Source organism: Melanerpes formicivorus, unplaced genomic scaffold (assembly GCF_026170545.1).
Source record: "Melanerpes formicivorus ecotype bairdi unplaced genomic scaffold, bMelFor1.0.p_v2 SCAF_39, whole genome shotgun sequence".
Lineage (NCBI taxonomy): Eukaryota > Metazoa > Chordata > Aves > Piciformes > Picidae > Melanerpes > Melanerpes formicivorus.
In genome coordinates, this window is record NW_027142391.1 from 2,218,537 (window position 1) to 2,231,986 (window position 13,450).

A 13,450-nucleotide genomic window follows, 5' to 3' on the forward strand; every position below is an offset into this window, starting at 1 on the left:
ACCCCCCTCCTTTTTTTTTTTTTTTTAACTCAAATGGGTGATGAAAAGGATTCTTGGAAAGTGAAAACTTTAGATGAAATTCTTCAGGAAAAAAAACGAAGGAAGGAGCAAGAAGAGAAGGCAGAGATAAAGCGTATGAAAAATGTAAGCTACAAAACATTTCTGATGAAACCTGAGGAGCTCTAGTGCATATCTCCTCATTCCTGGTGGGAACAAAGCTGCTTGCCTTGTTGCTGGAACTGCTCTGTGCTCTTAGGCATCTCTATTTCTGATGTTTGACATCATTAGATGCTTTGCTAAGATCCCATTGGCCTTACCTCCTATGCTGTGCTTTCATTCCTAGTTATAGCTTAGACAAGTGAGAGGCATTGAGGTGAAACTGCAAATTGCAGTCCCAGCACTAAGCTTTGAAAGACTTCACAGAAAAAAAGGGTTTAAATGAACTGTTCTTGAGTAACTTTTAGATACAACTGTGTGCAAAATAACAGTCTTTTGGAACAAGCTCCACAAGAGTTAGTGCAGTCCTCCTTCATCACTGGTTAGTTTTATCTGATTACACTGAGTTCAGCTGTAATTGCAACTAAACTGCATTTGGTTGCTTCCAGCTATGCAATTTCTGCTTTATGAGTTAGTGTGCTTTATCAGTGTGACCAGTTTGAGCCAGGAGGATAAAATTTGATGCCTGTTTAATTTTTTTCCCCCTCCCTTTTGTGACCTAGCATTTAACTGCATTTTGGTTTTGCCCTTTCTTGTGTCCCTGTCGCAGTCAGATGATAGGGATTCAAAGCGGGATTCTCTGGAAGAGGGGGAGTTGAGAGACCACCGCATGGAAATCACCATCAGAAATTCACCTTACAGGAGGGAAGATTCTATGGAAGACAGGTAGGAGTAAGAGGGGGGCAAAAAAAAAACTTAAGAAGAAATTAACTCTTAGAAGTACTGAGAAGAAGCTTTAAAAACAGCTAAAGGGAAAAAAAAGGCAACTTTTCAAATTGGAGGCAAAAGGAAATAACTCTGTCTGTTTGGTGTTGCCTGTAACCTCCTGGAGTTTATTCATTTGTCTTGTATTGTAGAGGAGAAGAAGATGATTCCTTGGCTATAAAACCACCACAGCAAATGTCACGGAAGGAGAAAACCCATCATAGAAAAGATGAGAAGAGGAAAGAGAAACGCAGACATCGTAGCCACTCAGCAGAAGGTTGTTATTGCTACACTTGGATAACAGTTCTGGTGGCTTCTCAAGGTGAAGCCAAAGAGGCACTGTGTAGAAAGCAGATACTGAGGAAAACCTGTGAGGTGGCTAAGACAGAGGAATTGGCATTTGTGTTATTTCTTTGGCTGTTTAATGCCCTTATGGGTATTAGATGGGTTTGAGAGGTCACTGACCACCCTGGGACAGGGACATGGAATCTGCTGTGAGAGAGTAGTGGGCTGAGCTGTGACCTTTATACCTGATTGTAAAGGGCAAAAAAAAAAAGACATCCTTTCTGGAAACATTCTTGTTGTGTCCTATTGCTAACAGCCTTTTCCTGGTTTTAATGCAACTACTTGTGCAGGATCCTCTCATCTCTTAGTTTTCCAACACCCTTTCAGAGCAGGATGTTTCCATTAAGAAACTAACAGAGAAGGTTACCATGAGTTTTCCTCCTTTCTAGTTTTGCTTCTTAAAAATAGGAGCTCTTAAGTATTCTGAAGAGTAACACTCCAAAATTAATTTCTGTTTGTTTAGGGAAACATGCCAGAGTGAAAGAGAAAGAACGGGAACATGAGCGTAGGAAGAGACATAGAGAAGAGCAGGATAAAGCTCGCCGAGAATGGGAGAGACAGAAACGGAGAGAGATGGCAAGGGAGCATTCCAGGAGGGAGAGGTACATCTATCCCTCCCTCCCCTGTGACAAACCAGCAGAGATGAACAGCTTCTTCCTCTAAAGCTATCTCTAACCTTTCACCCTCCTGAAATCAGAAATAATTCAGAGCAAAAACTTGTGAGGTCTGCTGCCAGTGCTGCATTCCTGTGAGTGCGTTGTGTGATCAAAATCTGCTTTTGACTTTAATCACCTTTGTGAGTGGCTTCATGACTCCAGGTATTTCTAGGTGAATTCATTGCCAGTTTTTTACTACAATGGAAAGGGAAAAAAAAAAAGGCATGAACTAGACTTGCATAGTGTCAGAGGATTTATTAACTGAACTTGCTGAATTTCTGCTTAAATCCACCTGCAGCAGCTCGTCTGGTTTGGAGCTCCTGGGCTTTGCCCTTGAAATGCTGCTTCTAAAGGAGCAGCTGAAAAGCTGCATCTGCTCTTGACTGGTGTGCAGCCATCACAATGGCCTTGTCATTTGCTTCCCTTTACCTCAGAAGCTGAAATGGTAGGGAGCTGCCACATCACCAAAGGTGATTCTTTTCTAGGGACCGTCTGGAGCAGCTGGAGCGAGAGCGGGAGAGGAAAATCCGAGAGCAGCAGAAAGAGCAAAGGGAGCAGAAAGAACGAGAGAGGAGAGCTGAGGAGAGGCGCAAGGAGCGGGAGGCCAGGAGAGAAGGTAACTGTCTGCAGGAGTGTTGGTTGGGCTCCCTTTCTGCTGGCTCAGTGAAGGTGTAGAAAGCATTTGTTGCTTAGGTCAGTGCCAGCATTAAAACAAATTAAACCAGGGGGAGCTGCTTCATGGGAGGGAAAAGATCCTGTTGAGTTCTGCATGGGGAAATCAATCCATGTCATGTGCCTTAAATATTCAAGGCTAGTGAGTAGTCACTAAGTCTTGCTTTGCCTCTGGCTTTTTTCCATCTGGTTTCCTGTAGAACCAAGATTTATGTCAGTGACATTGTCTGTGCCTGGGTATCTGTCATGGTCCTGGTTGCTGCTGAAACTTCTGAAGTCTAACTCAATTTCATAGAGATTGGAGTCTCAAAATGAAGAGTTCTAAGGGTTTGGGGGAAATAATTTGCAAAGGGAGGGGTAGAGATTGGGTAAACTCCAACCATGGAAAAAGGCTCTAGTGGGAGTCAAGTGGGGAAGATCTGATAACTGAGCAATTTCCATTCACTGCTACACATGAACCTCACTTTTATAGCATGTCAGGTGCCTGCAGGCTAAGTTCAGGTCATTCTGGGTTAAAGGATCTCTGTCCTGGCTTTTAGAGGTAAAAATCAAAGCCTGTTCCTGTGCTCAAGTGACAAAGGTGTTCAAGAGTAGCAGGAGCCATACTCACTGCTGCTCTTCCTGGTTCAGCTCACACCAAACAGCTCCCTTTTGTGCTTGGTATTTACAGCGGTTCTGCTCAATCTTTCTAGCTGTTCATTTTAGTTATTTTTATTCCTCTGTTCTGTCAGCTCTTTCCAAACCTTAGCTGGTTTTATTCTTTCATGTATCTTCCTGGTCTGTCCACTTCTCTCTCTCTGGCATGACCTGCCTCAGCTTCGGGGTGCTTACTGCGCAGCGTAAGGGCATCTTGCTTCTCTTCCCGAGTCTGGCAGCACCTTTCTCTAAGCAGTGCAAACCCCTGTTTTATTGTGCATGAGGTGAAGTCCTTTGCTCTCCTAGATACAGCTAGGTTCCACTTCTGCTCCTCCCCATTCCCCTTGAGCTTGGAAGGGAAAATGCAAAGCAGGTGGTGGTGGCAGCCAGGAGTGCTGAGGGCAGGAGGTGTAACGCTTTTTCCGGTTTTGTTTTCACTAGTTTCTGCTCACCATAGAACAGTGAGGGAAGAATATGGAGACAAAGTAAAAATGAGACCCTGGAGTCGCAGCCCATTACGACAGCAGAGAGACAAGCTTGAGCAAGCAGATAGCAGGAAACCAGGTAGCATTTGCCACTTCATCATCGTGTCTTTGGGGGCTAGGAGGAGCTCTTCTGGGGTAGTGTTTCATTATCCCTGGGACTCTGTGGAAGGTATTGTGGTGGCACAGCTGGAGCGTTCATGGCCATGCACGTGTGGTGTCCCTGCTCGCTGCAGGAGGCTTGGACAAGGTGACCCCTGAGGGTCCCTCCCACCCTGATGCAGTCTGTGAATCTGTGCACTCTTCTGTACAGCAGTGCTGGGTTTGCAGGGGACTTTGCAAGTGACAAACTGAAGCTTTCCTTTTTGTAGCCGGAGTAGCGATTGGAAAAGGTTCACAGCGAGTCACTTCCTTCAGTGATACAAGCAGCAGCTGACTGAATTTGTAACATTTGGTAGTTTAAATCCCTTGCAGGTCAAAAAGGGGACTGTTTGCACTAGCTCCAGTTGTTGTTAGGAACTAAACTACCTTAAAAAGTTACCTGGCAGGGATCAATACAGTTTAAGCACCACTGATGCTGTCGTCTTGGAGAAGAGAATAAATCTTGAAGGCAGTCTTCTGGATAGATGGTGAATTATGTTTTCTGAGCCAGAGAATGGCCCTTCCCATGCCTAGAAGGTCCTAACTGTGAGTAGGGGACTTCCACAACTGACATAAAAGTCTCTTTGGTTAAAGAGGAGCTCTGTGGCTGCCTTGTTAAGGTGTGTAGCTATCAAAACAAGTGTAACTGTTTCAAGTGAGCTGATTGCAGAGTGTCACCAGCTGAAATCCCAGGTGCAGGCAGGCAGTAAGTCCTTGGAAGCTATGGTCTGATCCATCCACACTTACTTCCACCTGCTGTTTCCTGGTGGTTTAGAGGGGCTGCATTAGAGTAGTAAGTGCTGTGTGCACACACATTGGTGAAGCTGTGTTGTGGTGGTACTTGGTACCATGTCACTTACCTCCTGATTTTTTTCTGTTAGAGAAGCTTTGGCAATATATCAGCTTTGAAAACCAAAAGGTCAGTATTCCACATTTTTGGCTGTTGAGCCTGCACCACTCCAGTCCAGAAAGCCTGTTGCCTCTTTTGAGCAGAGGATGGTTGTTTTGCTTTCTGTAGCGCTCTGAATTTCCTCTGCAAGAATGTTCAGCACCAATTTAATGGCCAGAGAAAGTAAAGCAGTACCTGGGTGTTCAGAATGTCCTGTAAGTAGAAGTGAAATGCAGTCAGCACCCTGTTCTTAATCTTTGTGCTCTCAACAGTAAAAGAAGAGAAACCAGAAGAGAGAGATCCTCTTTCAGACTTGCAAGACATCAGTGACAGCGAGAGGAAAACCAGCTCAGCAGAGTCCTCATCAGGTGACTGAACACAGCTCTGCTGTTGTCACTGGTTGTGCAGCTGTCTGCTGAGGAAGTGCTGCTGTTAGAGCCTGTACCTACTTTGGTATCTGTTTGATTCTTCCTCAGCAGAATCTGGATCAGGCTCAGAAGAGGAGGAGGAAGAGTCCAGCAGTGAAGGTTCTGAGGAAGAGGGAGAGGAAGAGGAGGAGGAGGAGGAGACCGGAAGCAATTCTGAGGAGGTGTCTGAGCAGTCAGCTGGTGAGTGGCAGGGAGCAGGGCTGAGGATGGTGTGCTGGGATTCTTTTTCTTCCTCTTTCTGTGTTGCATTTGAATGTTTTCCTTTTCTCTTAGTCTAGGATAGGCTGAGACCTCACAGGTCAAGATTACTAAAGATTGAAAAACCCCAAAAGTCCTATTCTGTGCTTGTGTGTAGAGGTAATACCAATCACCTGTCTGAGCAGCCTGAGTAGCACACTGAAAGCCATCTTGGTGGGCTTCAGTGATGTAAGCTGTGGTGCAAGGCTGACAGAGCTGTAAAATTGAGCCTTACAAACACTTTCCAATACAAATCCTAATTGGGAGAGGGTGAAGTACAAGTGTCTGGCATTTTTGATTTCACTTGCAAGCTTCAGGTAACTTTTGGTTTTACACCAGCACAAGTAATAAGAAAAGGTTTAGCAAAAGCCTTTTACCAGCACCTGGTAACGAGGTCTTACTTGTTGTTAATTAGCAAAGAAAAGGCCCAAAAGCATGCTCTGATGGCTGGGTGTTCTTTAGTATCAATTACAGAAGAAAATACCAGTAAGTTTTGTTACTTCATTTGTTCACCTGCCCCCTTCCCCACACTCCCAGATCATTGTGTGCTGTGTTGGAAGCTGCAAGGTGCAGTTCTGCTGAATTAGGGGCAGCCTTTGCTTTCCAAGTGAAGCAGAAGGGTGAGGTCACTAAGCAGATGATGAAGAAGGCCTAGTGAGTTAGAAAAGCATTTGAGCAGTGATCTGCCTTACAAGGAGCTGCAGCAGTGCTGAGGTTACTCACTTGAGCTTGATTCTGTTTTGCAGAAGAGGTGAGCGAGGAAGAAATGAGTGAAGAGGAGGAGCGGGAGAATGGAAACCACATCCCAGTTGGTACAATGCAAATACTGAGTACTTAATGCAAGCTCTGGCTGAGCCTTTGCAGCCAAATCCAGCTATTTCTGCAGACATCTAAAATCTTGCTGTAGTTCTGCCATTGTTCTAAAGCATCACATATTTGTCTCTGTGGGGCCTTTCCCATAGCAGAAAGTCCTTGAAATCTGTTTAGAGGAAATCAGATCCTATTCTACTGAGCTTTCTTCTTCCTTTTGGGTCTCTTGTCCTGCCCTCTCTTCAGAGAAGCTTTGCCATCAGATCAGTTTTCTTTCACTCAGTGTAGAGATGTCTGTTTCTGACATGCTGGATATTTTATGTCTGGGACTGGACAAGATCTTGAAAGCATCACCTCTGCAAAGAGGAGAAATCTGGCTTCTCATTCTTATGGTTAAATGAACAGAAGTTGCGCTCCTAGGGCAGTGAAACACAGAGGTTATTTGTCTAAATCTGAACTTCATTGCTGCAGTTGGCTCTCTCTTTCCACCACTGATTCTGACTTTTAAAGTTACAGAGTCGAGGTTTGACCGAGATTCGGCAGGAAGCGAAGTGGAAGAGGAGGAGGTAGGGGAGGGTACTCCTCACTCCAATGCCATGACAGAAGGAGACTATATCCCTGACTCACCAGCTTCTTCCCCCATTGAGCTGAAACAGGAGCTGCCCAAGTACCTCCCTGCACTTCAGGTAGATCATCACTTAAAGGATTCTTGGGAATACCACAGGCAGATGGATTTCCCTAGCTGCTTTCACACATTGGTGTGCAGGGGATGGTTCGCTCTTGCTGACTGAGTGTCACCAACTACAGATCTTGGGGGGGAAACACTCCTGGGGTGTTTTGATGAAGTGAGAATGTGCATGGAGCAGAACTCCCTCTCTGTCTTTTAGATAGAGGTAATGAGAATGTAATAATACATTTGATACTCTGAGATCTTGGTATTGCTGTCTGAAAAGAGATACTTGGGAGAGATCTGTTCACCTGAAGTGAAGCTGTGATGGGTGATGATTAGTCTTGCAGTCAGAAGCAGAGTATAGAACTATGAAACTAAAACATCTTTTTGTTAACTGAACTATAGGCAATATTTCAGTCTAAAGTGCTGAGTTGCCACCTTTGCCATTTTGGCAGAAATCTCAGGTTGTTCTATGCAAAGATCAGTGAGTGAAGACTTAATGAAATAATTCAGTTGATCTACCAAAACTCAGAGTCTGCTCAGGATTCCAAGTGAAAATAACCCCCAGAGGCCCCATTCTGCTGTGGTGTTGCCATATGGGTGAATTCTCTTGGTAGATTGTAACAATTCCTGGGATTTTGCTGAAGTTTACTGTATGTTTTCTTGAAAAGAAACCCTGCAAACCCCACCAGACCAACCCCTGGGGAGGGCTAAAGGTTGGCTTTGTGTTTGCCTTTTCAGGGCTGTCGCAGCGTGGAGGAATTTCAGTGTTTGAACAGGATTGAAGAAGGAACATATGGTGTGGTGTACAGGGCAAAGGACAAGAAGACAGGTCAGTAGAAATGGTGTCCAGTGGGTATCTCACTCCACTTAGGGCTGCTGCTGACACTTCTGCATTCTCCTTTTGATGAACAAAACCTGCCCCAAATACTTTATGTAGAGGAATCTCTGCTGTTTAATAGGATGTGGGCTTTGATGTAAGGGCTTCACTTTGAGCTCTTTGAATTCAGAAGTCATCTCTGTATTGGCCATGATGGTGTAGAGCAGTTGATGCAACTTCAGTTTCTGGTTCAGTTGTTTCTGGTTTGAGATCTGCTGTAGAGAGTTGCCAGGGTGGAAGCTTTCAGAATGTGACGTGACTGGTGAGGGAGTCCACAAAGGCAGGGGCTGGCAGGCAGGGGTTGTGAGCTGCACTGTTGTGTGGCAGAAAGAAATGTCACTCTCTCTGGTTTTATATCTTCCTCTCAACAGCCACTTCTTGTGAATGCAAGTGGGTTTCTATTTTTGAAACTCAATCTCTTTGCTTATCTCTCTGTAACTCCCTGAAAGGAGGTTGGAGCGAGGTGGGGGTTGGCCTCTTCTCCCACATAATGAGACAGAATGAGAGCAAACAGCCTCAAGTCGTGCCAGGGGAGGTTGAAATTGCACATCAGGAACAATTTCTTTGCTGAAGGAGTGGTTAAGCTCTGGAGCAGGCTGCCCAGGGAAGTGGTGGAATCACCATCCCTGGGAGTGTTCACAAATGCACAGATGTGGTGCTGAGGGGACAGGGTTTAGTGGTGACTTGGTTTTAGCAGTTGGACTCAATGATCATGGAGATCTTTTCCACCCTTCATGATTCTGTGATCTGCTTTGTAGTGGCCAAGTGTCTGAAAGAAATGATTGCATTTCCCATGAACAGTGCATGACCATCAAGCCACTGATGTGCTCCTCTTCCAGGGACAGAACACTGTGGCACCTCTTACCATGCATCTGCTCAGCTAATTCTCTTTCCTTTGCAGATGAAATTGTGGCTCTGAAGCGACTGAAAATGGAGAAGGAGAAGGAAGGCTTTCCCATTACTTCTCTGAGAGAAATAAATACAATCCTGAAAGCACAGCATCTAAACATTGTCACTGTCAGGGTAAGGCCACAATCCTCTGGGTTTAAAAGTATCTTTGTCCTTGAGACACTGCCTCTGGGCTCTTAAAATGCCTTGTGGCAGTGTTAGCACTGGGAGCAGAGCTTGTTTCTGTGAGCAGCTGGGCACTGCCCATGAGCTATACAGACTTGTCTCTACCCAGTATGTTTTGTTGTTTGTTTTGTGGGTTTTTTCATAGAAAAAGACATTTTCTGTGGATTTGAACTAATTCCTCACCCTGCCAGTGAATGTGCAGAACTCCTCTTGGCTTGCTTTGTAAATGCAACGTGCTCCTCATGATTTGTTTGCTTCTGTGTTTCAGGAAATTGTGGTAGGCAGCAACATGGATAAGATCTATATAGTCATGAACTATGTGGAGCATGATCTCAAGAGTCTGATGGAAACAATGAAGCAACCATTCCTGCCAGGTACTGATTGCTGCACTCTCCTGGCATTCTTAGAACAGGAAAAGTGCCCAACACAACCCTCAGTGCCTTTGGGCTCTGCTGACATCAGAGAACCTGCTGTACACTGAGAGGTGCTGCTTTGGAACAGCTCTAGAGTGTTTCTTGGAAGAGGGACTTCTGCCTTCTCTCTGGTCAGGTGGATTTTACTGCCCAGGTTAGGAGAGGATTGCAGGCTGGGAGTAGTGATACTGTGGTGATGCTTGGCTGGTGAATCCAGTTTGCAGGCTCAGGGTGAAGTGGAGGTTCAGATGTGAAACTGGGGGAGTTTCCCTGCTGCTAAACTGGAGGAGAACACTGGCTTTTGTTTCTGAGCATTGTTTGGATGCACTCCAGCTATCCAAAGGCTGGATGTTAGGAAGAAGTTCTTCATAGAGAGATTGGCCATTGGGATGTACTGCCCAGGGAGGTGGTGGAGTCACCACCCCTGGAGGTGTTCAGGAAAAGATTTGATGGCGTGCTTGGTGCCATGGTTTAGTTGATTAGATGGTGTTAGATGATCTCAAAGGTCTCTTCCAACCTGCTTAATTCTATTCTATTCCAAATGGATTCTTGCTCTGCTGGCAGCTCTCTGGGTTTAACTCCTCTCATCCTGTGACAGATTTTTATGGCAGTCTGCACTTCTACCTTGACCTCCCTTTCCTCCTTCCCTCTCCTCTTCCCTATTCTCCAAACAACCCAAAAATTCAAGCTAGATTTGATTCTCTTGAATGCATTTGGCTACTTTTTGCTCACTTCAGGGGAAGTGAAGACCTTGATGATCCAGTTACTGCGAGGAGTCAAACACCTGCACGACAACTGGATCCTGCACCGGGACCTGAAAACTTCCAACCTGCTGCTCAGTCACTCAGGCATTTTGAAGGTAAGGATTACATCAGAGCTTCCACACTGAGGGAAAAGCTTGTCCTGCAGAATGACACAGCACCATGGCCGTGCCAGGAGCTGGATAGGATGGGTTTGCATTCATCACACCAGGAGCTGTGCTGTGACACACGTACAGTTGTGAAGCAGGGAGCTTCTCTAGTGAAGAGAGTGCCCTGCCACAGCTGGAGCATTTAAGCTAGGATGTGACAGATCAACATGGTCTGGTGTGCAGAGTGGGTTGGGAGTAGCTCTGAAGAAAGAGACTTGGGTATATTGATGGATGAGAAGCTCCCCCTGAGCCAGCAGTGCCCTCATGCAGCTCAGAAGGCAGCCATGTGCTGGATTGCCTCCAGAGGAGTGTAGCCATCAGGGCAAGAGAAGGGATTCTGCCCCTTGACTGTGCTGTGCTGAGACCCCATCTTGAATACTGCATCCAGTTGTGTTGTCCCCAGCATCAGAAGGACACAGAGCTGTTGTGAGTCCAGAGAAAGGCCCTGCAGCAGCCACTGGGGGCACACAGATTGGGCATTGATAGTGACCTTGTGGTCAGTGTTTGGAATCTTGCTGATCCCAATTTCCCTTTAGGTTGGAGACTTTGGACTAGCCCGGGAGTATGGCTCCCCACTGAAGCCCTACACACCAGTGGTTGTGACACTTTGGTACAGGGCTCCAGAGCTGCTGCTTGGAGCTAAGGTATGTTTCTCCTTGTTCCTGCTAGAGGATTGGCTCCTCAGGCTGACTTTGTTTCATGATTTGTGAACAAAGCATGCCCACGCTGGATTCTTTAGGTGGCTATCTCCAGAGGTCCCTTCCAACCCCTGGCATCTTCTGATTCTGTGATTGAGATGTGGGAATTCTGACTCCTCAGTAGTATTTTTCCTAGGAACACAGCCAAAAAGGTTCCTTCTTCCACAGACAGAAGGTGGTAGGGGGTGGGAGATGGGAGTCTTTCTCCTTCAGCACGCTGCTGGGCTGGGCATGGCTCAGTGCAAACCATCACTGTCACCTTGTGCCTTGGGTATTGGAATGTTCTGTGTGTTCAGTTCAGCATCCCTAAAAACACAAACCTCAAACAGATCCCCAAACCAAAAAGAAGAACACCACCTCCATGTCCCCAGCCAGCTCAGCAGAGCTGTTACTGATTTTACAAGGTGTCATCTGTTCCTCCTTGCAGGAATACTCCACAGCAATAGACATGTGGTCAGTGGGCTGCATCTTTGGAGAGCTGTTAACACAGAAACCTCTGTTCCCTGGCAAGTCAGAAATTGACCAGATCAACAAAGTCTTTAAGGTAAGGATTTTAGTAACACCTCTGGACTCTGACTGGATGTAGAGCTGGGTGCTTTGCAGTAGTAAGAAGTTGCAAGTGCTTGTTGCTCCTTGAGATGAAGCTCATTGCTCTGGTTCTTGTCTTGCAGTACTTGTGGTCGGCTAAGATCATGATTTGTCTGTGTTCTCTGGACACTAACCAACTCCTCTAGCTACATAATGACTAAGTAGAAGGCTTGCACTCTAGAATTAAGGAGATTATCTTAATTTACAGGATCTGGGGACTCCAAGTGAAAAAATCTGGCCTGGTTACAACGAGCTGCCAGCAGTCAAGAAGATGACCTTCACAGAATACCCCTACAACAACCTCCGCAAGAGGTTTGGGGCTCTCCTCTCTGATCAGGGCTTTGATCTGATGAACAAGTAAGTGCTGCCTGCTTGGGGGAATGTCTGCACACAGGACAGTGGTGGAAAAGGACTTGCAGTGAAGCTCTGCTGGTGTTTCAGTGCACTTAACCTCATCAAAACATGCTGATGCATTTGAGGTTCCTGTGACGTGCCTCAACAGCTTTATTTAGTGAACCATGCCCTTCACACCTGCTTTTAATCCCCATCCAAGATTATTCTTCCACACACATCCTAGAAGAACAGAAAAACGTTTCAGTAGCAGTTTTAGCTGGTTGATGTCATGTGTAATGGTGTGGTAGCTCAGCTGTTGGGGGGTTGTGTGATGGATCTTGTTAAAACCATTACAGTTGTTAAGAGGGGAACAGAGCAGCCTGTGCCAGGGATCATGTCAGAAAGCAGTCTTGGGGGGTTCCCATCAGTATCATTTACTTAACTGCTCTGCTTATGGCTTTGTCTCCATCACAGCACTGTGGCATTCCTGTGGGTCTGGATCTTGCAGAAACACAGGGCAGTGGAACTCATCACATGCACAGCTCTTGACTGTGGCAGTGTTTGCATGGTCAGGGCCAAACCTTGTTTGGGAGGATGAATTGTACAGGAAAGCATCTTCCTGTCTTGTGAAATCAACCACAGGCTCTGCAGTGCACTTACACTATCTGACATCATTCTGGGGTGAATCAGGATCATCTCAGTTGTCTTCTCTAAAAGGCTAAGTAGCATTGTAAAATATTGTAGATGACACAGCCTGGATCCCTTCTGAGCTGCATCTGACTACCCACAGGGGCTGAGGTGTGGAAGCAGAGCCCTGCCAAAGCTACTTTCCTTCTGCTTTGGTTTCAGCTGCTACTCTGTTCCACACAGGTTTAGTTGAGTAGGTGGTGTTGGATGATAGGTTGGACACAATGATCTTGAAGGTCTCTTCCAGCCTGGTTTATTCTGTTCTATTCTAACCTGAGGCATGTTAAGGTGAACTGGCTGTGTTAGGTCAGCTGCATGGCAGCAATCATAGCCAGCAATGGAATTCTTTCTCAAACCCCACTCCCTTCTTGCTTTTCCTTCTGAAGGGTTTATCAGTTGGGGGATAAATGTTTCTTCTTTCTGCCCCTCTGTCACTCCCCTATTTCTTTGTCTTCCTATACTCAATGCCTCTCTTTTGTCTTCCTAAACTCTTTGCAGCTTTTTGACCTACTACCCAGCCAGAAGGATCACTGCTGAGGATGGTTTGAAGCATGAGTACTTCCGGGAGACTCCCCTGCCCATTGACCCCTCCATGTTTCCCACCTGGCCAGCAAAGAGTGAACAGCAGAGGGTGAAGCGTGGCACCAGCCCCAGGCCACCCGAGGGAGGCCTTGGATACAGCCAGCTGGTAAGGAGCTGACTGACACAGTTCTGATCTCCTTGGACACAGCCTGGAAAGGCTCTTGTGGGCTGTGCTTTGGGGTGTGGGGTGCTCACCTCTCTTTGCTGGGCAAGGACACTACAGCAGCCCAGCTTCCCCTCTGTCCTTTCAGAGGGCAGGTCCAGTTACTGCTGTGCTCACAGAATCCTCATTTCAGTCCATCTGAGGAAGAACTGTGGCCTGGTTTTATCACAGAGCAGAAGAGTTTAGCTTCTGAAGGGTGCACTGGTTTGCACTCCCAGCAAACCTTTCCAATCAA

General features: G+C 46.2%; 1 protein-coding gene across 7 annotated transcripts in view; it reads left to right on the plus strand.

The window, feature by feature from the left end:
- Positions 1 to 13,450, plus strand: part of LOC137451083 (cyclin-dependent kinase 11B) — a 14,064-nt gene continuing 614 nt past the window's right edge. Inside the window, exons 1-18 of one of the 7 annotated variants that reach the window (XM_068158232.1) lie at positions 1 to 144; positions 767 to 882; positions 1,074 to 1,198; positions 1,730 to 1,868; positions 2,408 to 2,538; positions 3,672 to 3,794; positions 5,015 to 5,110; positions 5,219 to 5,350; positions 6,154 to 6,219; positions 6,728 to 6,903; positions 7,629 to 7,719; positions 8,669 to 8,790; positions 9,110 to 9,215; positions 9,992 to 10,113; positions 10,701 to 10,808; positions 11,290 to 11,406; positions 11,659 to 11,807; positions 12,969 to 13,158. In XM_068158232.1, coding sequence (XP_068014333.1) covers positions 34 to 144; positions 767 to 882; positions 1,074 to 1,198; positions 1,730 to 1,868; positions 2,408 to 2,538; positions 3,672 to 3,794; positions 5,015 to 5,110; positions 5,219 to 5,350; positions 6,154 to 6,219; positions 6,728 to 6,903; positions 7,629 to 7,719; positions 8,669 to 8,790; positions 9,110 to 9,215; positions 9,992 to 10,113; positions 10,701 to 10,808; positions 11,290 to 11,406; positions 11,659 to 11,807; positions 12,969 to 13,158 — 2,220 coding nt within the window. In that variant the 5' untranslated portion in view covers positions 1 to 33. The remainder of the gene's footprint in view (positions 145 to 766; positions 883 to 1,073; positions 1,199 to 1,729; positions 1,869 to 2,407; positions 2,539 to 3,671; positions 3,795 to 5,014; positions 5,111 to 5,218; positions 5,351 to 6,153; positions 6,220 to 6,727; positions 6,904 to 7,628; positions 7,720 to 8,668; positions 8,791 to 9,109; positions 9,216 to 9,991; positions 10,114 to 10,700; positions 10,809 to 11,289; positions 11,407 to 11,658; positions 11,808 to 12,968; positions 13,159 to 13,450) is intronic. The other 6 variants (XM_068158235.1, XM_068158233.1, XM_068158236.1 and 3 more) reach the window with 6 other exon arrangements.